The sequence below is a fragment of the Cryptotermes secundus genome, unplaced genomic scaffold, assembly GCF_002891405.2.
Source record: "Cryptotermes secundus unplaced genomic scaffold, Csec_1.0 scaffold795, whole genome shotgun sequence".
In the NCBI taxonomy this organism is placed as follows: domain Eukaryota; kingdom Metazoa; phylum Arthropoda; class Insecta; order Blattodea; family Kalotermitidae; genus Cryptotermes; species Cryptotermes secundus.
The window spans coordinates 74,342-95,736 of NW_019745094.1; the positions used below are offsets into that span (position 1 = coordinate 74,342).

Consider the following 21,395-nt stretch of genomic DNA (forward strand, 5'->3'; position numbering starts at 1 on the left):
GGGTCCCAGTAGAGTCAAGAGTTTTCTGTTCTCCACATCGTTCAGACCGGCTCTGGAGCCCACGCAGCTTCCTATACAATGGCTACCGGGGACTGTTCTCCGGAGGTAAGGCGGCCGGGGCGTGAAGCTGACCAGTCACCTTCAACTAGTGCCGAGGTCAAGAAAATGTGGATCTATATATCCACTCCCCCATACGCCTTAATGGCATAGTACTTAGTTTGTTAAGCACAAGGACGAATTTACCATAGTGTACAGAATTAAAGAAGCCATGTGATGTCTGTGTGCGCAGTGCTGGGAGATGCCAACTTCCCGTCCACTTCCGTGGCTAAGGCTGCAGGCACGAAGGTGATACGCGCCGATGGTCACGATATCCCAACGCTACTGACGGCCATTCTGCAGCTCATGCCTCTGGACAAGTCCGTCCCTTCTCCGGTAAGTTCCAAATGTATAATACATATTTCTAACAATGGATCCTACGTGAACTAATACATGTATATGTATATGATTTAGTTTTTACATGATTGTGACAATGATAACTATTTACCCGCATTGGTTATTGCAGTACATATAGCAATCTGACATGTTCTACATCCTAGGCACATTGTGACCAGAGAGGATTCATGGAATTTTAAAATAAATGAATGAATGAATTTGCGTGACAGCGCAGTGGCTTTTGAATTTGATGTAGAGAGGCAACAATAACAGTGTGGTTTCAAGGGTCGTTGTATTATCTTCATTTAAGAAGAACCTAGTTCTATTCCACAAGGGAATTTTTATACTGTTATCACCACCAGACGATGATTTTACGTTGAAGTTATCCTATTGCAAAGATAGCCATAAAGCATTTCAGTATTCGATTTGTATGACGTTCTCCAAATTTAATTACATGGATTGCTTCTTCGTAGGCCTGGTGACATTGCTGAAAATTATGGCGCCTGTGACATGGGGGTTACCTCGACTCTCATGAAAATCGCTCTTGTTTCAAAAAGTTCTACTTTTACAGACACGCCGTCGCTTGTAACCTTTTTACAAACACGAACCAATCTAGTGAACTGATATTAATTTCTTTATATAAAATGTCTGGTCTTAAAATTAATTATGTTAAAATAATTACATTCCTGTCACTAATATTGTTTCAGATATTATATTTAAGCATCTTGTTGCACTGTATACGATATATGATATAACTCCGTCCTAAGTGCAAACTATATTTATAGGTCTTTCGTCTTGTTCTTCTTTATACACTACATGTTTCGGCCCCAAACGGCCGTCATCAGATGTATACACTCACGTATGTTACACTGCACTTATTTATAACATTTAAAATTTAAAAACATAGGTCTTCCTAATTAGCACTTATACACCGAATAACACCTATACAGTACTAGAAACAAGAAGAAACCGCTGCAGCACTATAGACATAGGGCGAGTAACCCTGATATTTTTAAAATTTAAAATTAGAAGAAAAAAATTTAAAGGATTTCAAGTTAGAACCGAAGATTTTATAAGTGCTAATCAGGAAGACCTATGTTTTTAAATTTTAAATGTTATAAATAAGTGCAGTGTAACATACGTGAGTGTATACACCTGATGATGGCCGTTTGGGGCCGAAACATGTAGTGTATAAAGAAGAACAAAACGAAAGATCTATAAATATAGTTTGCACTTAGGACGGAGTTGTATCATATATTGTTTCAGATATTGAAGACTTGGTCTTTCTGATCTGATTGACATCATATGTGGAAACTGTTCTTGTTTCAGGTGACTCTGATGGCGGTAACAGACGCCGATTTGAAGCGAGGGGTGAGAACACCGATTTGGAACACTTACCGGGAGATAATACATAAAGCTGAAGGGCGTAAGGTCGAGGTGACAACACTGGAGCGTTTTGCCTTCTATGAGCGAGCCAAGAAAGCTTATGCTATCGTCAATACTGGGTAACTTGTCACATTCTGAAGATGAACATCTAATTATGCCTCTGAATTGAAATTTAATAACAACAAGGTATTCTATCACGAGTCTATGGCTCCGTGACTAATAATAGCGGGTTCTGAATCGGATGATTGGATTTATTGACACCTTCATTATAACCACTTTTATTCACAATCAGTTAAAACAGCTCATTGTAAATGACTGCTTAAGATTAGCTCCATTCTAACTGGACTACGACTGTCTTCTGGTCTGTCTTCTACTGGGACTGACATGGACAGATTTACGAATGAACTAGTTCTTGATTCACCTTTCTACTGCGACTCGTTTCTGATTTACGAATTGATTAAGAATGACGAATTAATCCGTTCTTATGTGCACGGCCTCTTATATAGTGTAGCGGTCTCCTAGAAAGTCTTTGTTGAATGAACGTTTACACGGAAACGTGTTTTGTACCGAGCTGGTCTCCAGGAATTACTTCTATATATGCATTTTATAAGTATAATTTTTGATACTTAATTGTCCCTACGCATAATTTTGTATAATCCTATAATTTTACAAGAGAAACAGAGTTTATATTCACAAATGAATTCCAAGGGAGAAATTTGAGTTTCCAAAATATGAAACGGGGTGCAGAGGGACGTGTTTGTGATGGAGGTGTTTTGATTTCCTGGCCCTGGGCCTTTATACTGATACAAAACTGAAGAGAGAAACGTCTTACTCCTTGGTGTATATGGGAGCCTACACAGAATAACACCTGTACAGTGCTGAAGACAAGAAGTAGCCGCTGCAGCACTATAGACGTGGGGCGAGTAACCCTGAGAATTTTAAATTTTAAAATTTTGAAAAAGTTTTAAAGGAATTTTATAAAATTGGATATTCCACTGCTCACTGACTCTAATTAACACTTCTTCATTTCTCACCGACTATATGAGAAATGAAGAAGTGTTAATTAGAGTCAGTGAGCAGAGGAATATCCTACATGAAATAAGAAAACGGAAGGCTAATTGGATTGGTCATGTTTTACGCAGAAACTGTCTTCTAAAAGAAGTTATTGAAGGAAAAATAGAGGGGCGGATAGAAATGACAAGAAGACGAGGAAGAAGACGTAAGAAGATGCTGGATGACCTTGGGGACAGAAGAGGATATTTTCATTTAATTTGAAGGAGAAAGCTCAAGATCGCATTAAGTGGAGGAATTGTTTTGGAAGAGACTGTGGACCTGTCGTCTGACAGATTACTGATGATGATGATGATGATGATGATGGAACTGAAGATAAAAAAGTGCCAGTTCATGAATGTCAAAATTGATGTGTGTGTGGGTGACAAAGAGGATGTACGAATCAGACAAATAGCAGCGAAGTAGATCCTGTTAGCCAATTGGGAAAATCTGTGTTTTTAAATTTTAAACTGGGTGCAGTGTAACAGCTACGTGAGTGTATACACTGATGATGGCCGTTTGCAGCCGAAACATGTAGTGTAGAAGAAAGCAAAACGAAAGACCTACAATAAATTGTTGCACTTAGGACGGAATTTATATCATTTATCGTATATGGGAGAATTGAGCTGAATCTGATAGAACAATGTGAGGACATGGGATGGATCTTGGCCAGTGGCGGGCTCTTGTGAACACGGCGATAAACACTCTTGTCTTGTAGAAAATGGGGAATTTCATGACCATCTGAGCCACTACTAGCATCTCAAGAAGAGTTTTCTCCGTGAATTGAAGTTCATATGGAAATTTTATGTTGGACTATTTCGACTTCATTACTGCCGTCTTGTTCAGTTTTATTTTGGTTTATGTTGAAGAATGGTATAGAAAATCTAGTATTTCTTTTCATTCAACACACGTAATAAAGCCATGATCTCTCAGAATCACCGATTATATTTATGATTTTATAGCCTAATTAAAGGTTTGTATTTTAATGTGGTCAATCTCTTAATGCCGTTTAGAGAAAACGTCACTGTTTATTGTGAGAACCATGCGAAGCACATAAATGCACTCTGTGGGCACAATGGAGAGTTTAAGTACGTTAAAGCAGGCATTACATAAGCAACCTTGGGTCTGTGAAAGGTTGGTGATTACAGGCATAATTTAGATGTATAGAGGAAAGTGGCGGAAATCCATCAAGAAAGGCTTTGTGATGTTGGCAGACATTGAAATATTACATTTCAATGATTGGCCCAATCGTTCTCAATCCATAACAAGTAGTAGTTAACTTTTAAATATAGAACATAAATCTTGCAACACTGAGAGAACTTGCCGTGATTTTATTAATTATTGTCATTATCAGTTTGTGTAATTGAAGTGTCGCTATTGCTTTCTCTCATTAGATCGGATCGGTGGTCCCCAATTATCGGTTGTAACGAGGTCAGCTGTTCCCATGTAATTACACACTTCGCCGTCATTTCTCCTGTTCTGTTTTGATCCTGGCTTTCCGTGACTCATTTGTAATATTTTTATTATTACGTTTTCTACAGTTCCCCTCCTTTAAAATAGACCACCCAGATATTCACGACAAAATTAAGGGCAGGACAAAATCTATAAGTACATGTCAATAACTTCAGGATTCTTTGTTTTCCTTTATATTTTCCAAAGTATCTACAAATTGAAATGTGTCACAAAAGCCCTTAAATTTATTTGTTTTCACATGAAGGCCTATATAGTATTAAGTTTCTGCCTTGAGAAAAAACATCGATTGAGACCTCTTAATAGCGGAAATGCCTGTGGGAATACTTGGATCTAACGTTGAGGTAATTATGAGAGAAGAGGGAATATATGTATAAGCAGGAAATTTCTAATTTGAGATCTTTATTACTATTTTAGACAAATTTGAAAAGAAAAAATGTACTGGCGAAACAAGTATCACGTTTTGAAGATGCAAGCTACAGATAGACAAATGTGATTTCAACGCTCTCTAATACAAGAATATTTGCTGGGAAGAGAGGTTAGCTGAAATTTACTGTTGGGCATATTGCAACTTTTATTGCTTCATGTACTGGCTGCAAGACATATCTGTCCGTGTAGATGACTTAATAATTAAAATTTATTTGATTGTTCTTGTAATTTACAATAGTTATTTAAAACGACATGGCCGGTCACAGTAGCCTCGCGGTCTAAGTTATGAACTATCTTCGCTCGCTCGGACGCTAGGATCATGGGTTCGAAGCCCACTCAGGACATGGATGTTTGGTGTGTGTATGCGTTTATTCTGTATTTATGTTGTCCTGTGATTAAGTAGCGGCCTTGCGAAGGGCTGATCATTCCCCCAAGGAGTCCTGCCGACTGTGTAAAATGATTACGGAACTGAATAAGAGGCCAGGCCCTGAATGGGCTAGAAGAGCCATTGAGAACAAAAAATTAAAACGACATGACACTGCTTATCTCCAATTGAACGGGGTTAAAGAACACTTTGCATTTGTATAGAAGTTACTGTGTTTTTATTTAATTTGTAGCGTTCTGAGAGAATACGACATCTTCAGAATCTAATCAACGACATCCGTCGGCCTGTCCGTCCCCCGTTAAATTATAGGCCTACAGAGCAATATTTCCGACACTAATTTTCATTAAAATTGTGTATGAACATTACGCAATTGGAGGACATCTCGTGTTGCTAGTCTTAACTACATCTGATGAAATGAAGAAGGATGAGGTTGGGACATGTACCACGCTTCGGGGAGATTGCAATTTAGTAGAGAAGTTTAAACGGAAAATTTGAAGCGAAAAGACCGCTTTTGAGACCACGACATAGATGTTAGGATAGTATTAATATACGTTGGTTCTTCAAGAAATAGGGTGTAAGTATGTGAACTGGATTAAACTGGCTCAGGATGCCCTATGACAGGCTTTTTAATAATGATGTTACGAAAGGGATTTTCTTGGTAAGATGAGCTACAATCAATTCTACTAGAAGGACTCTGGTCCATGTAGGTGAGCTGAAGAAGTGAGATCAATTTCGTCGTCATATACTGGACTACTTTGATGTTTTCATCGTGTAGATATGCTAAGAATATGCTCTTTTCTTTTCAGAAAAATCGCAAAATCATATTTCCGAAGTTGGGAATGTCTGTCTCGTTCTTGTGTTATGCTATCATTGGGAAGAAAGCGTTTGGCGCAATGTGAAGCCTTTAGGTTGTTTGTTTCACATTCATGAATCGAGTAGGCCATCTAGAATTTAATTTCCGGGCACGTTTTCAAAACATTACGGAGCAACTGATCCCAGGGAGCAGCATGTCTCTTAGCATGCTAATAAAGGGATCATATAGTCAAGAAATTTTCAGTCTTTTATGGAAACCGGAGATGCAATTCCGTGTTCACAAGAATCCGCTGCTGGACACTGAACACGGCCCAGCTTAATTCAGTTAACACTCGCGTCTCTTCAACACCCGTTTTAACATCATACTTCAATCTAAACTTAGGTCTCACTAGTTCCCTACTGGTTTTCCGGTTGGAAGTCTCTAAGCATTTCTTGCTTCCCACACGTGTGTTTCAGGTCCACTTATTTCTTCCTCATCGATTTCAATTCCATTCGGATAGATTCAGTTCTATTTTTATTTACTTGCCTATTCAACAGCCCAGAGGCCAATAATAAAGTGAACACGAGCCAAGGAAGGAAACAAAATAAACACTTACACATTAACAAAAGACGTGACAGTGAAACTAGAATCGTTTAGAGAATAATAGAAGTTAAGTATCACTCTGTTCCACTGTTGCTTAGCAGCGGCTTTGTTTACAAAGTCATTAGTTAGCAACTGGTCTACATGTTACAATATTTTAATAATTAAGAAAATACCATTGCAGCATATGACTAAGAGAAATGATTTTGATTTCATACACATCAAAGTCCTTAAATATAAGAGTAGCAGCTGAGGCGCATGAGCAGAAAGATAAATTCTGCTTTAAGCTTCCCACTGTCTACTTTTCTCCACCCTCCTGTTACTTCCTTTCTCCTAGCTAAGATAACTCCACGGTTTTAGTCCGCAAGCGGACTATACCTACCGAGCGACCGCCGCTTGTCGGTGAAGTTAGTGCCAACTTTAGCGGATAGAAGGTGTCGCGTGGTCAGCGCAGCGAATCCCAACGGCCGTTAATTTCGTTTTTCTAGACCGGAACTTCCTTTCTCCTAAGTTCAAATATTTTCCTTAGTGCTTCGTCTCGAATACCCTCGATCCATCTTTTCTTAGGATGAGGTCACTTTTCAAATAGGCAGGTAGGCCTATGTATCATTTGGCCTATAGGTCTATATGTATGTTTTCTTTTTATCGCCAAATTTCGCTTTCTAACAAGAAGAGAAAGAGAGATAAAATCAAACTGTTCTGATCATTTCCAGGAGATTTGAAATAGTGTCCCCTCCAAATATAGTCATATTCTATGAAATAAATTTCATTTCAAACAAACATTGCTAAGCAACGGCTCGGTAAACACGTTCCAATGAGCAACAGTGGAAACTGTCTTAGTGGACGAATGTTATAGATCGTTGCTAGGCAGCAGCCAGCACACCAATGGACTGACGAGAGAGCAGTCACATAACTTGTTTCTGTGCCTATATAACGAGGATCTATTGTAGCTTAGGTTAGTGCAGTGCAGTTGAGAGTACCAGGAAGAGAATGGAGTATATCCTCAGTGAATTGTGAAGATCAGTTGAGTGCAGATTAGGACAGAGGAGCACAGAGTGGTTGAAGACGAAATAACAAGAAGACTTCATAATGATTTGAAGTGCTAGTTTCTGTGTTGAGATCCGTTGCCAGGATACGACTAGTGAAGACTGAGAACCCTAGTGCATGTGCAACGGTGAACTGAAAATGTGTAGAATACCGATAGCGATATAATTGAGTGTGATTAAGAGAACTTGTAACCGAAGTGCCAATAAATCCAATCATCCCATCTACGTAGAGCCCATTATTTTCGTCACGCGTATTCCCCCCTACACGTGACGATATGATGAAATTTAAAGTTAAAAGTGACAGATAATTTATCGAACTACTAACATAAAGTTGTAGTTTGGTAGACTTCGTATCTAACTCCTGTTCGGAACGTACAAAGTCTGTAGATCTGACTTTCTCAGGATGAATACCTCGAGCCCCCATTAAAAGAGGACATGTTCGTTTCCTCCCCAGTCCCACCCGACTCACTTTTTCGTAATCCATGTAACCTTAGCGCAGACCTCAGACCGAAGTATATTCATAAAGATACAAATATCTACAAATGCAGGCACTTCCTAAGTTATGAAGTGCTTATAACAACGTGTGCAAAAGAGTGAGTACTGTTTGTAGGCCTGCGTTTCTTCTCCCTTTCATGATTAGCCTGTGTAATTTTATTAATGTGCGAGAAATTCCGGCTACAAAATTAAATTAAGGGGTACACTGAGAGTAATTGGCTCGGTAGATTCAATTTAATTTGGGAAATAACCGTACATTTTCTCTTATACTTAATTCACGAAGACTTGTTTCCATTTTAATTCTTACTGATTGATATTCTAATTAACTTCCTGTTTTATTGTTTGAGGTGAACTTGTGTCAGCCATTTTGTGATCTCATTATTTGTAACAGCTGCAGCTAGAGTATGATAGACCACGCCTACCGGAAAACTATAAGGATTTCTTATTGGTTAAACAGGAGCCTCTGTGAAAAACCCAACTGGCAGGGCGTGCATGCACTAGCCACATGGAGAGACTTTTTAAAAATATTTTGTTCTATTTTGCGATGCAAATTATCACGTGATGCAACATCAGCGGTGGGGAGTGAAGCTAGACCGCTGTGATGCATGGCTGGAACAGCACTGCAAACCCCCCGCCCTTCCGTCCACCGCTGACGAAGCTCTACAATGCTTGATCAGAACCCCGTTTGTGATTATAATTTTGATATAATCCATAGAGAATGTTCCTTTACTTAATACCGCTTCGGAAAAACTGCATGAATATTACATAAGAAATTGTCGAAAGTTTTCCATTAAACTCGCGTGTAAATTTAGGATGATCATATTTCTCAAAGACAGGTATTGTTGCTATATTTTTTAAATAAACATGGACCTATGTGCTCCCACGCGGAGACCATGCCATATCTGAGGCGGTAAGTCACCGACTTTTCACAGCCGCGGTCAAGGTTCGATTCCAGGTCAGTAATGTGGGATTTATGGTGGGCAGAGTGGCACTGGGGCGGGCTTCTCCCCAGTACTTGGATTTCCTCTGCGTGTTCTCATTCCACCATCTGCTGCAGGCTCAACAGTAATTTTCGTCAGTTGTCATGCGGGGCCGGTAGGTCCAATAGTGACTGGCGTACCAACTGCACTGTCTCACCCCACCGTGTCTCTCCACGCTACTCTTACGTAGTGGTTTCATATCTACTGGTGTCGCAGATAACTCTCTCTGTTCTTTTAGTGCCTCCTCTGAATTTTGGCTTCATATCATTCTAGTTCTGTTTGTCTTAACATCGTCTCCCAAGCACTAACCTTATTATTATTATTAGAGGAGGTGGGTTCCCCATGCACTTAGACCAGTTAGTGGTCCATTGTGCGTCCCCCTTTAATTTCTACTGTCGCCATACCCTACCGGCACTGGTGCGTGCTATCAGCCCCGTTCAGCCAACAAGGTCGGGCGTCGGTACCTCATATTTCCACCATCTACCAGAGGCATTGGAAACTGCTTGGGCGGGAAATTGTTGCCTAATTTAGCTCAGAGGTCTCCTAGAGACATGAGGATCTTTTACGTGCCGTAAATCTATGACACGGGACCCACGGCTTAAAGACCCTCCCGGAGGACTTGTTCCCTGAATTTTTCCGCTCTTAAAAATTCCACGATCTCCGCCGGGTTTGAACCCGCCTACCGTGAGGTGGGAACGTTACCCCTAGACTACGGACGCCGCTAAGCACTAACCTTCCTTTAAGTCCTATTCCCTTTGTCGTGATACCATTTTATTTTCATGCGGTAGCTTTATTTTCCCATTGTACACGTGTCATAGAACCTTGGTCTTGGATTCCTGCCCTTAATTTTATATACGATATCGGAAAACGTTCAGATTTACATTTTAGCTTGTGACATGTCCAGACTTAGTTTCTGTTCCCTGACCATTGCTGACCATTCGTTATGATGAATTTCACTTTCGTTCTTCTTGAAACTTCGAGGTTAAATCTGTGATGCCAGCCGTCATAAAACAGTTAAGGTGGGGGGATGCATTTCGATCTAATGCGTCAAGTTTAAGGAAACCTGCGAGAAGTTTCTCTCGTATAACGACTGAGGGAAATGACGAAAAGTCTGAATAAAGGTGGGCGAGTTTATCATCCCGGGATTTGAGACTGCAGTACACGATTCATTCTGTTTTATTTTCTGTGCTGCGATGTAAATAACGGCAACGGCAACGGCAACGGCAACGACACCGGAAGTCTACGAGGGATTCGGAAAGTAAAGATACAAGTCCTGTCAAAATGCAAGGCAATTTTTTTTTTTTTTAGAAACGGCAGTCCTGCTGTGTGAGATAGGAACCGTATGACAGGGCAGAGTTCACCGGACACAGTCACGGCAACGCTGTGCTCGCAGTGTGTGTTTAAAATGGCCGTGTCGATTCAGAATCCCGCCAAATGTGAGGTTCCTTCACGCGAAAGGAGAAGCTGCTGCTGCTGCCAGCTTGTGTCTGTTTACAGCGAAGATGTTATGAACAGGCAAAACGTGACAAAATGGTGTCGTGATCTGAAGCGGGAAGAAGGGATGTTCGTGATGAAATGGGGAGTTCTCACTGACTAAACTATCCCAAAAATGTATGAAAACATTGCTGCTGACAGACGTTTAACCGTCGATGAATTTTTCGGATAATGATGATGATGTTCAAGATGTGGTGATGACATGGCTAAGAGAGCAGGAGGGAGATTTCTATGACGCTAGAATAAAGAAACTTGTTCCCAGGCTCACTAAGTGCATTGCGATCCATGGTGACTGTGTTGGAAAGTAAATAAAGGTGTGTTGTAAAAGTGCTACAAGTGAATGCACCCCAAAATGCTTTACAAATATTTTCTGGGCTTTGTATCTTTACTTTCCGAATATCATTCTTGCCATGGAAACTGAAGTCTGTTGTCCTCATGATGTCTGTCTATACTGAGCACCCACTCCACTTTTAGAGACAGTCACGAAGAGAATCGAGTAGAGATAAGTCGATGCAGATGACACAAACAAACGAAAGCAGACGGACCTTACATCTACAATACAATGCTTGGTTCATTATAAGTGGATTAGTTTAGATACTTGAGATGTGGCCAATGTCACGCGGTAGCGTAGTTGGTTGAGGCACTATGCTACAAGCCGGAAGGTCGCGGGTTCAAGCCCCGATGAGGTCATTGGATTCTTTTCAATTGACCTAATCCTTCCAGTCGCACTGTGACCCTGGGGTCGACTGAGCCTCTAACAGAAATGAATACCAGGAATATTCTTGGGGGTAAAGGGCGGGCGGCGCGTAGGGCTGACAACCTTGCTGCCATCTATGAGCCGATTGTCCAGAAAATGTGGGAACCTCAACATCTCACAATCCTATGGGCCTCCACGGCCTGTTATATGGATACCTTTACTTTTTTACTTTACTTTTTACGATGTTTGGTGTATAACTTCTTCGGTATACGCAAATTTTCGGAAACTCTGGTCATTCCACCATCTATACGTGGGAAATGGTCCTACATAGTTGGGCCCGTTAGAAAGAACTAATCTCGATCACTCGCCCCATTGATCGATACTAGCTCAGCTGAGTAAGATCCTTTCACCCCAAGGGACTCGGACCCGACAAAGACTGCGCTGGCAAGGGCCAGCAGCATATGCAAAAGACACCCGTCCTCTCGTCAGAGAGGGCGCCCCACAAAAATAAGACCGTAACTGTCAAACAGTAATAATTAATATCTGGTCATGAGAGCCTTAGATGGGGCTCGACACCAAGACTTACTGACTGACTGACCGTCAGTCGCAATGTAACTTTGACTCTGACTTTGACTTTAGCCAGTTGTGGGATATTCGCCAGCCGGTAAAGACGTTAGCAGAGGACATTGTTAAGATACGTTACCAGGTAACGACTAGTGAAGATATAGAAGGCTGAATGTGTGCTGCAGTTACAGTGATCTTTAGAATGTGCAAACCAGTGAGGCTGTTATGAAGATTGGAAGGGGAAACGGAAATAGTCGGAAAAAAACGTGCCCCAGCACCACTTTTCCCCCCACAAATCCCACTTGACCTGACCTGGGCTCGAACCAGGGCCGCCGCGGTGGGAAGCCGGCGACTAACCACCTGAGCTATGGCGCGGCCTTGAAATTATTTAAAGAGGATCTGGGTAACTGCCTGCTATAACGACAATGTTTCATGGCTTAAAGAAATTTGCATAGCAAGTAGAACTATATATTGTAATACCGGTACCAGAAATTCTGAGTCGGAGGTTTAAACGTGGGGTTTGAGGTCCTCAGTTGTTAAGATACTGTATTCTGGGACAACACCGTTAGACTGGTACATGGTTACCGGCTTTTTGGTTGAACATCTGAAACATTTACGAGACAAGAGAGGTCATATGCCTGAAAACAACAATAGTAATTCAGAATTATTAATATAAGCCGTTACTGGAGACATAATGAGGGTGTTAAAATAAACTCTTAAAGGACGACATCCAAATTATTAACCTCATTGTTGCGACTCTTAATAATGCTGTGGCATTTTTGTCTACACCTATTTTAATATTCCCTGCTTCCATCGTTTACAGGAAGAGTGGAATTGCAGGGTTGTTTCATTCTCAGGATAAATAAAAAACAACTCAGCATTATGACTGACATGCATTGGTTTCTTAGATGCAGAAAACTAATATATGAATATAATTTCTATAATATTTCCCTTTACAATTTAGGCATAGGAACTTGTTTTGAACTTTTTTAAAATTATAATCCTGTATATGAAAGTTTCCGAAGTTAACGGAGAAGTTCGTGGAGGTAGGCCTAGGCCCACTGGGGCTGTAGTGCCAAGGGGAAAAAATATATGAAAGTTTAGGCAAACGCAGATTTAAATAACAACAGAAAAAGACTTCTTACATTGCGGTCTGAGAATGTACTATCGCTCACTTCAAGTGCGTAGCAATGGTGGAGTGGTGGTTAGCAGGAAAACTCGAAAGGAGACCTGCTCCAGTACCATTTAATTCAATCTCACACGATATCTCCAGTGATTGAATTCCCCTTCAAGTGGCTCCACAACTTCATCGGAAATTCCAACTTATCATTGTTCATCTTTCTTGTTTCCTACAGTAAAATTCACCATCATTATAGCTCCATCGTCGAATTATTGGCGTACAGCATAAAGCGCCATCTTGTCTGTTACAAAGTGAAATGCACTCGGGCGCCATGTTTCCAGTTGGCTTCCTCGTATAATGTGACCGGTTCAGTCGTCTTAACTAATAGGGAAGCTGCAGTTAAGTATTACGTAAGTCGTATTTGCAAAACGTAGATTTCTCGTAATGATAAGTCAATCAGGATAATATAGCACTTCCTGCCATAAATTAGTGTCCTAACCGCAACATGTCGCAATCTGTGGCGAACCACTAATTACCGTCACCGACTTTTGTTTCTGCGTAATACGTCCAAGCACTGTCCGCGGTATATAGGACTGCATAAAGGGTAACACGGAAAACCAGACCTTGCATAGACCGATTTCAGTAGAAATATTTATTCTGTTTTAATTTTTAAAACATGGTTTGAATGTGGTACTGGTACATCCTGTCATAATGGGCGATATGATTTCCTTACCACTTACCGAATTTGCAGTAATCGTCTTAATGTTTTACTCTTTGCAATTAGAACTTTATAAGAAAAATGAAGTAGAGAAATAAAACTCCTTATCTGGTATCGGATATTAAAAGGAGGAGGATCAACTGGTTGGGGCATGTGATTAGAAAGGGTGAAACAAGGGTGGTTACGGCATTTTTTTTAAATAAGCGAGAATGTAGAAGAAAAGAGGAAGGTCTCAGATTGAGATGGATGGAAGATGTAGAGAATGATGTACGACAGCAAAAGGTTAAGACGTGGAGACAAGAGGCGGATGATAGAGAATAATGGTCGTTTGTCTTGCAGGAGGCCACGGCTGTGAAAGGATCGTAGATCCACAAAGCAGGAAGTAAATATGATTTTACCTGTTATATTAGGGTATGGACCTATCACATTGATCACAATGGCCGCGCCGTCTAATTAAAGAACTGTCTTCGTTCGCTCGAACACTGGGATTGTGGGTTCGGATCCCACTCATGGCATGGATGTATGCGTTTATTCTGTGTTTATTAGGTAGCGGTCTTGCATCGGGCTCATCCCCTGCCCCAGGAGGCCTACCGACTATTTTAGGATTAAGAACTGAAGTAAAACAAAGATTTTCACGGATTCCCTGTGCTCCCGAATGGAAGCAACAGGAAACAGAGATAGAGATGAGCGCATGGACGTAGTACTTGGGCCCTCATACTGAAGGAAATACCTCGATTGAGGGCTTTAAAGGGACCCATGCACGTACGAGTCTGGCTCGGCGAGCTTGACTCGGGAGCCGGGCTCGGTTTAATTTCACCACAAACGCATGAGCTGACTACCAACTTTGCGACCCACACACGGACGAGTTTGGCTCATTGGAACCCGAGCCGAGTCGGACTCGCGAGCCAGACTCGTACGTGTATGGGCCCCTTTAGAACAGATTCTGGGCAGGATCTAAAAGAGCAGAGGTAACAAGAGGCTAGAAGGAATTATATAATAAGGAGCATCATACTTTAGGGCCGTTCTCTCACAAATGAGTATTTTTTGCTGGATGAAGTCGATATAGCAGCCTTTGTACACATATCTTCCTCAAAATGCAGACCATTTCACCCGATGGTCACCATTCCAGCACACTACAATATGGTTATTTTCTCTTAGTAAGTCATTCAGTCAGTGAGCCGGATGTTAGAACTTACATACTTAACCCGTTCCTCTTTTACCTTTACGGTGTCGAGTTTTTTTTTTACAGACGATAGGCCTCCTTGGACGGTTGATCAGCTTGTCGCTAGGCCTCTACCTAAACACAGGACAACACAAACACAGAATAAACACATACTCATAGCAAAAATTCATGCCTTGTGTGTGATTCGAACCCACGATCCCGGATTCTGAGCGAACTCGGCTACCATGACCGGCGGAAGTTAGAACAGACATAATTATTAATCATAAATGAAGAGTTTCAAATTATGCAGCTGAACGAATTTTTCCAGTTCCCCAAACCGGAAATTCCGCATCTATCTGGAATCCCAAGGCACTCTACAGGAAATGTGGAACCCTGAAATTTATTGTATTCTCTCTGCTTACCACATGGTCCCCTCGTAACACCCTTCGCTCTACCGTCTGCCAGCATGGAAAGGATGGCTGAAGTCCTGCTTAGCATAAGATATACCCCAATTCGAACCTTATTCAGGACAATGGTCTGACTGACGTTTCAGCAGTTAATTCATTCACTGTAGACATGTCAGTTTTTCTCATTAAATTAGGTCACAACCGTTTCTCTCCACGTTCTTGTAAGCTTGAAGCACATCTGTGTGTTCTCATTAAACACCACTAAATACGCGAACAGATAAACAAGCGACTACATGACGACACGCGCGTGTCTGAGGGACAGAAGAGTTCGCAATGTACAAGAAAGATCAGAAGGAGGTTGGGAGGAAGGGCAGTGTCGGCCCGCGCCATAGCTCAAGCGGTTAGTCGCTGGCTTCCCACCGCAGTGGCCCGGGTTCGAGCCCGGGTCTGGTCGAGTGGGATTTATGGTGGACAAAGTGGCGCTGGGGCAGGATTTCTGCGAGTACTTCGGTTTCCCTTTCCAATCTTCATCCCACCAAATTCTCCATCATCAAAATCACCCGGGGCAGGTACAATAGGCCAATCAGTGGCCGACGTGCCGAGTGGATCCAGCTGGACTCCACCCCTTATTATGCGTGTTAAAAAAATCAATTAAAAAAAGGGCAATGTTGTGTGGTGAAACGTCTGGTAGGGAAAGGGGTATTCGGTGAACCTATTTTTATGAAATCTTTCCCAAAGTGCTTGAAGTGAACGTCTAATGGAGAGTACATACGTGTATTTCGGTTTTAGATTTTAGTCGGTCAAACACTTTAGCGGATTTCCGTTAATTTTGGTTTTGGGCCAATTTCATTTTCACCTGTTGTTTACTTCTTTATTTGTTTTATAATATTGCAGTAATTTCATAGTTATGCTACATACGCAGCATTATGAAGTATGTATGATAAGTAAATTGTTTCAATAAAATAAATCCTAACTAATCTTGGTAATTGACGTGTGACTGAAATAATATGCTTAGGCGTTTAGACCCTGGTTTCTCGCCACTGCATGCCGATTTCAGTTCCGGATGACGTCATATGAGCTTAGGTGTGGATAGAGTGGCTCTGGGGCAGGCTTTTCTCCGAGTTTCTTCAGGGTTCCCCTGCTCATCATAATTCTACCATTCTTCCATACTTCCCACCGCTCCGTGAGATATGCGATAGCCCTAACCAGACACCACATAATCACATCTTCCGTCCTTAAGCTGGAGCTCCATCTCTGAGCCAGGAAGTATTTGAGCTGGAAACAATTCATGTGTAATATTCACAACAAATAAACACAGACATGAATGAAATATTCAAAATATCACAGAAAGATTTCTGGAAATACGCTCCTACCACTTTTATTTGCTAATAGAATATGTGTCTGTTTGTGTTTCATATGGGCTTCACCACGCAGAGAAACGAAAATCTACGCCAACATTATTCTGAAGATGGGAATTATTGTTGATTGAGTGACTGGAAGCAGTTATGAAGATTCTGTAACCTCATCATAGAATAAATGCATATGTCAGAAGCATGCCACCTATGTCTTCATCTGAACGCCAAATAGGCGAGGTGTTTATGGAAAATCTTATAAAATATAATCGGAAATTTCAAGTTACATTGGGAAATAAAACCATATAATGAGCTCGTAAATTACAACCTGTGATGATTTTGAACATCCTCAGGAGATGTGATGTAATTATACATATAAGTAATGGTCTATGTGAAATAGGCCCCTAGATTTCAGGCCTGGTGTTTCCAGTTGTAGAAAGCTTGAAACTGTCTTCTTTTAATATACACTGTTATAAATTACGAAAACGATATACATTTTTTTGTTATTTCAGTCATTTGCGCTTACGGTAGGTCCTTAATTACAGTTTAACTTCACGGGATCTGTTCTGGTGAATTTTATGGGAAATTGGTTAAGAAATATGGGGCAGTTAATTTTTGGTTTTCTCGGCTCATACATAATATGTAAAATCACCTTTCGGTTTGAGCCTCATCATTTGTTGAAGTCCTTCCAACTTCTCCTCAAACACTGCAGCTGTCACCATTCCAACCACAAACAGAATGTTACGCAAGAAGTTACATACATTGGCACAATTGATCAGTTGAAAGGCATTTTATCAAACGGAATTACGAAAGAATGCCAGGTATCTTACTGTTGTCGCACAGATCTTATCTAACCGGGGAGGTAGCCGAAAATACACGAACATCCACCCCAAATAAAAGAGATAAAATAATTACTATCTTTTGCGATGTGACGTCGTGTTATATGGGATATATTTATAAGAAAAGCGGCCTCCGTAGTCTAGAGGTAAAGTTCCCACCTCATGACTCGTGGTACGCGGGTTCAAACCCGGTGGAGGTCGTGGAATTTTTAAGGGCGGAACAGGGAACAAGTCCTCCGGGAGGGACTTTAAGCCGTGGGTCCCGTATCGTAGCTTTACGGCACATAAAAGAACCTCATATCTCCAAAGGAGGTCACTGAGCTAAATTCAAGGACATTTCCCGCCCAACAGTAGTCTCTAACGCCTCTGATAGATGGGGGAAGCATTGTAGATACCGCTAAGCCAGTAGAGGCCGAACTCGCTGGCTCGGTCGGGACTGATGGTACGCACCAATATCGGTAGGGTATAGAGACTGGTAGAATATCACAGAGGGAAGCACAATGGACCAATACTGGTCTTAGTGCATGGGGAAACACGCCCTCTCCAGTAACTAACTAACTAACTAACTAACTAACTATAAGGAACGTGTTGCTTCAACCTTCATGGTCACCTTCGAGTCCGAGATAGTACCTTCTTCCGAAGGTACACCTATTTGGCGTTACATTCCAAAAGATATAGACCTGATATCCTCAGATTACAAATGAACCCTATAAATCACCAGAAATTCTTCCCACAGTAACACTAGCTGCGAATTTCATCTCTTGGCTACTCAGGACCTGCGTGTAAGTAAACCTGTCTTACGTACAGTGTCAGGACAATGGTAGAAACGGTATTCGTAATATTAATATGTTTTATTTTCCTAGGTTATGGATAGAGGAGCTGAAGGAAACTATCTAAACAGCAAAGAGGATGAACATTCTATAAGGAAGTACAGGCTAGTCCACTGTAAACTGTGGTATTCTTTCTTATTACGATATGTAATCTTGAAAGTGGTTGCACAGTAACATAACCCACAAGATCGCAACATACAAGTTTTCACCGCCATAATAACCTCAGGTGACGGTCACGGTAGCCGAGCGATCTAAGGCATGCACTGTCTTCGTTCACAAGAAGCCGAGATCGTGGGTTCGAATCCCACTCAGGACATGGATGTTTAGTGTTTGTGTACAGGTAGAGGCCTTGCGACGAGCTGATCACCCGCTCAAGGACTCCTACTACCGAATGTCTTAGATCTAGTAAACCGAAGTGAATCAGAGAGTTTCATGGAGGTAGGCCAAAATTCGGGCTGTAGCGCCAGACGAAAAAAAAAATATCAGGTTTAGTACAGAGCTAGGAGTCATAGACTGTTGGTACGAGGCATTTCATGTGTTTCCCGTGTTTTCAGCGCATGCAGGGAGTGCAAAGTTACGGTCGTACGTCATTCTGTCCGCATCATTACGTCATATCATTTTTTTTATGTTATGTTCATAAGAATTTTTGTCTCCTTGTTTTCCAGACGCCCTGTGGGCATGGTTTCAATGTGTGATATAGACACAAAAAGAACACATTTGAAAACACTGTCCACTTCCAGTTCTACTGAAGAAGGAAACGTGGAGGTGCCACTAAGTTCCTCAAAATTGCATTCATTAGTAGGTTAAGACCATGACAGACCTAAAAATAATGCACTATGTGCAGTTTGTGGCTGGATCCGGGCCAGGCCTAGGGGAACAGTTTCGCGATCTCCTTTGGCCTGTCAGTGACGTTCCAGCCGTGCACGTGTACATGACTTCGTTTCAGTGGATATATACGTACATTGTAACTGCATCAAGAGGTTAGTAACAAAACAGGATAAGATTTGCGTTGAAATTCAAATCATAACACATCTCTAGCCACTGTCACACCTTGGACCCAGGGATTGAGGCCCCTCTATTCATATTCACGTCATACGAAAGTGGAAACAGAACCAGATTCCGAAATGCTATGGTTTTGTGCACAAATTAGAATGCTGGATTAATCTGACTCAGGATAGTGATCCCCGATGGGCTCTTATAAACACGGTACTGAATTCTCGGATTCCAAAGGAGTCGACTAATTTGTTGCCTAGTAGATTGACTATAAACATCTCTGGAAATACTTTGCTCCATGGAATTAATTCGATATGTACAAAACTTACTTCCACGCGTCGCCGAACCGGTAAATAATAGATCATCTGCAATATAATATCCACCGGTCACGGTAGCCGAGCGGTCTAAGCCATGTACTGTCTTCGCTCGCTTGGAAACCGGGAACGTGGGTTGGAATCCCACTCGGTATGGATGTTTAGTTTGTGTGTGTGCGTTTTTCTGTGTTTGTGTACAGATAAAGGCCTTGCGACGAGCTGATCACCCGCCCAAGGAGTCCTACCGAATGTGTAAGATCTAGAAAAACCGAAGTTAACAGAGAAGTTCATGGAGGTAGGCCTAGGCCCACTGGGGCTGTAGTGCCAAGGGGGAAAAATAATATCCTTTTGTTTTAGAACCTGAAGTTAAAGACACGTTCCATTGTTTGTTGCTCGCAGTGTGTTAATTTTCATCTGCCGGTTAAGTGGTTAAAGTGGTTCCTTAGTATTTATATTATTTATGACGTTCCTTAAAGATTTATGAAGAAGATTATCTGATACGCATGTAATTACAAGAATGAAGAACATGCGCTGTAGCACATAAACAGTTCCCTTACTAAACTACAGTTTATTTGAATATAAGCTCAGGAGAAGAATGGGTACGTATCTAATGAGTAACCGAAGTGATGTTAGAAGATGTTTCTTGGTTGTGATGCGATGTAGTCTGTTAGAAATATAACGGTGTTTCTGGTAGAGGTAGTGCTTCTGTCTTCAAGGTAGAACTTTTGTCATAATAAAGGGCTTCACGTCTCAGGAGACAGGTATCAGCACAGGCACCGTCGAGAGGCATATCTCGCAGAAGTAAACATGCCTATATATAGGCGGACTATAACATATATATACATTTCCTCTTATTTATTTATTTGTTGTAATGAACTGTAATGATCAGTACTTATTAAGGGGACACAAGCAGCATTGGCGATGATTCATTCATTGGTCAAAGCATCTTCGTTGCGTAGGGCTGTCGCTGCATCGAAAATTGATTACGTGCAGAAAACGAGTCTTCTGATCTTCTCCTTCCTTCCACGGGTTAGGCCAAACCAGATCTTTCACATTCGCTGGAACTAGAACCGTTAATTGGGATTTTAATATTGATCAAATTAGAATATCAGACTTGTTCCGAAAGCAAAACTTGTCTAGATCATATATTTGGATCATACGGGAATATTTAAACTTACAGCGTAATGATAAGACATGATCGTTGCTTTATTTGCTTTAATGACTTTGACCTTTGCAATCAGAGCAGTGGGCGTGTGGCTACTGTCGTGTGTCAGGTAAAGGTCACTCCGCATCGCCTTAGTCATGACCTCGTTCTCGTTTGACTGGGGCCCATGGGAGGCAACAGACGTCTTACCGGTATGATTGACCTTGACTACGTACGTCGGAAAGGGGAGTGATTGTTGCTCGATGCGCAATTGTTGGTTGCTGAACGAGGAACGGCAGTGAAATTCATCTGTCCAATAAAGCAGGTTGCACAAAATCGATATTTCGCTTTTGACCCCTAGTGCCCCTATCGTTACTTTCCTGAAGATAATACCCCTGCAGGTTTATTCGTGTAGCTATGGGGTCTGCAGGCATCATCAAGATTGTTTTAACCATTTAAGAAATCGCCACTTTACATCTTGGCACCCTTTTGAAGGGCCCCAATTTTGGAAGCTGGAATGTTCATATTCGCCGAACACCGACCTGTGGCAGATAAAGTGTTGAATTCGGGATGTACATAAAATTCGTATGTAAGATTTGAGGCTTTCACGGCGGTGACTATGAAGAAAGCAGTCTTCTGGGATTTGGCACCGTGTATATGTAGTGTTAACCGACGTTTCGGAGGAACGTATCGCC

At 41.4% G+C, this 21,395-nt stretch overlaps 1 protein-coding gene across 2 annotated transcripts in view; it reads left to right on the forward strand.

Annotated features, from left to right (window-relative positions):
- Positions 1–289: 289 nt before the first annotated feature.
- The window catches only part of LOC111874978 (fucose mutarotase), a gene marked incomplete at its 5' end in the record, with an annotated part of 58,267 nt that continues 37,161 nt past the window's right edge, over positions 290–21,395 (forward strand). The window contains 3 exon segments of one of the 2 annotated variants that reach the window (XM_033755670.1): positions 290–432; positions 1,762–1,937; positions 16,663–16,901. In XM_033755670.1, the coding sequence (XP_033611561.1) occupies positions 290–432; positions 1,762–1,937; positions 16,663–16,717 (374 nt within the window). 2 annotated transcript variants of the gene reach the window in all.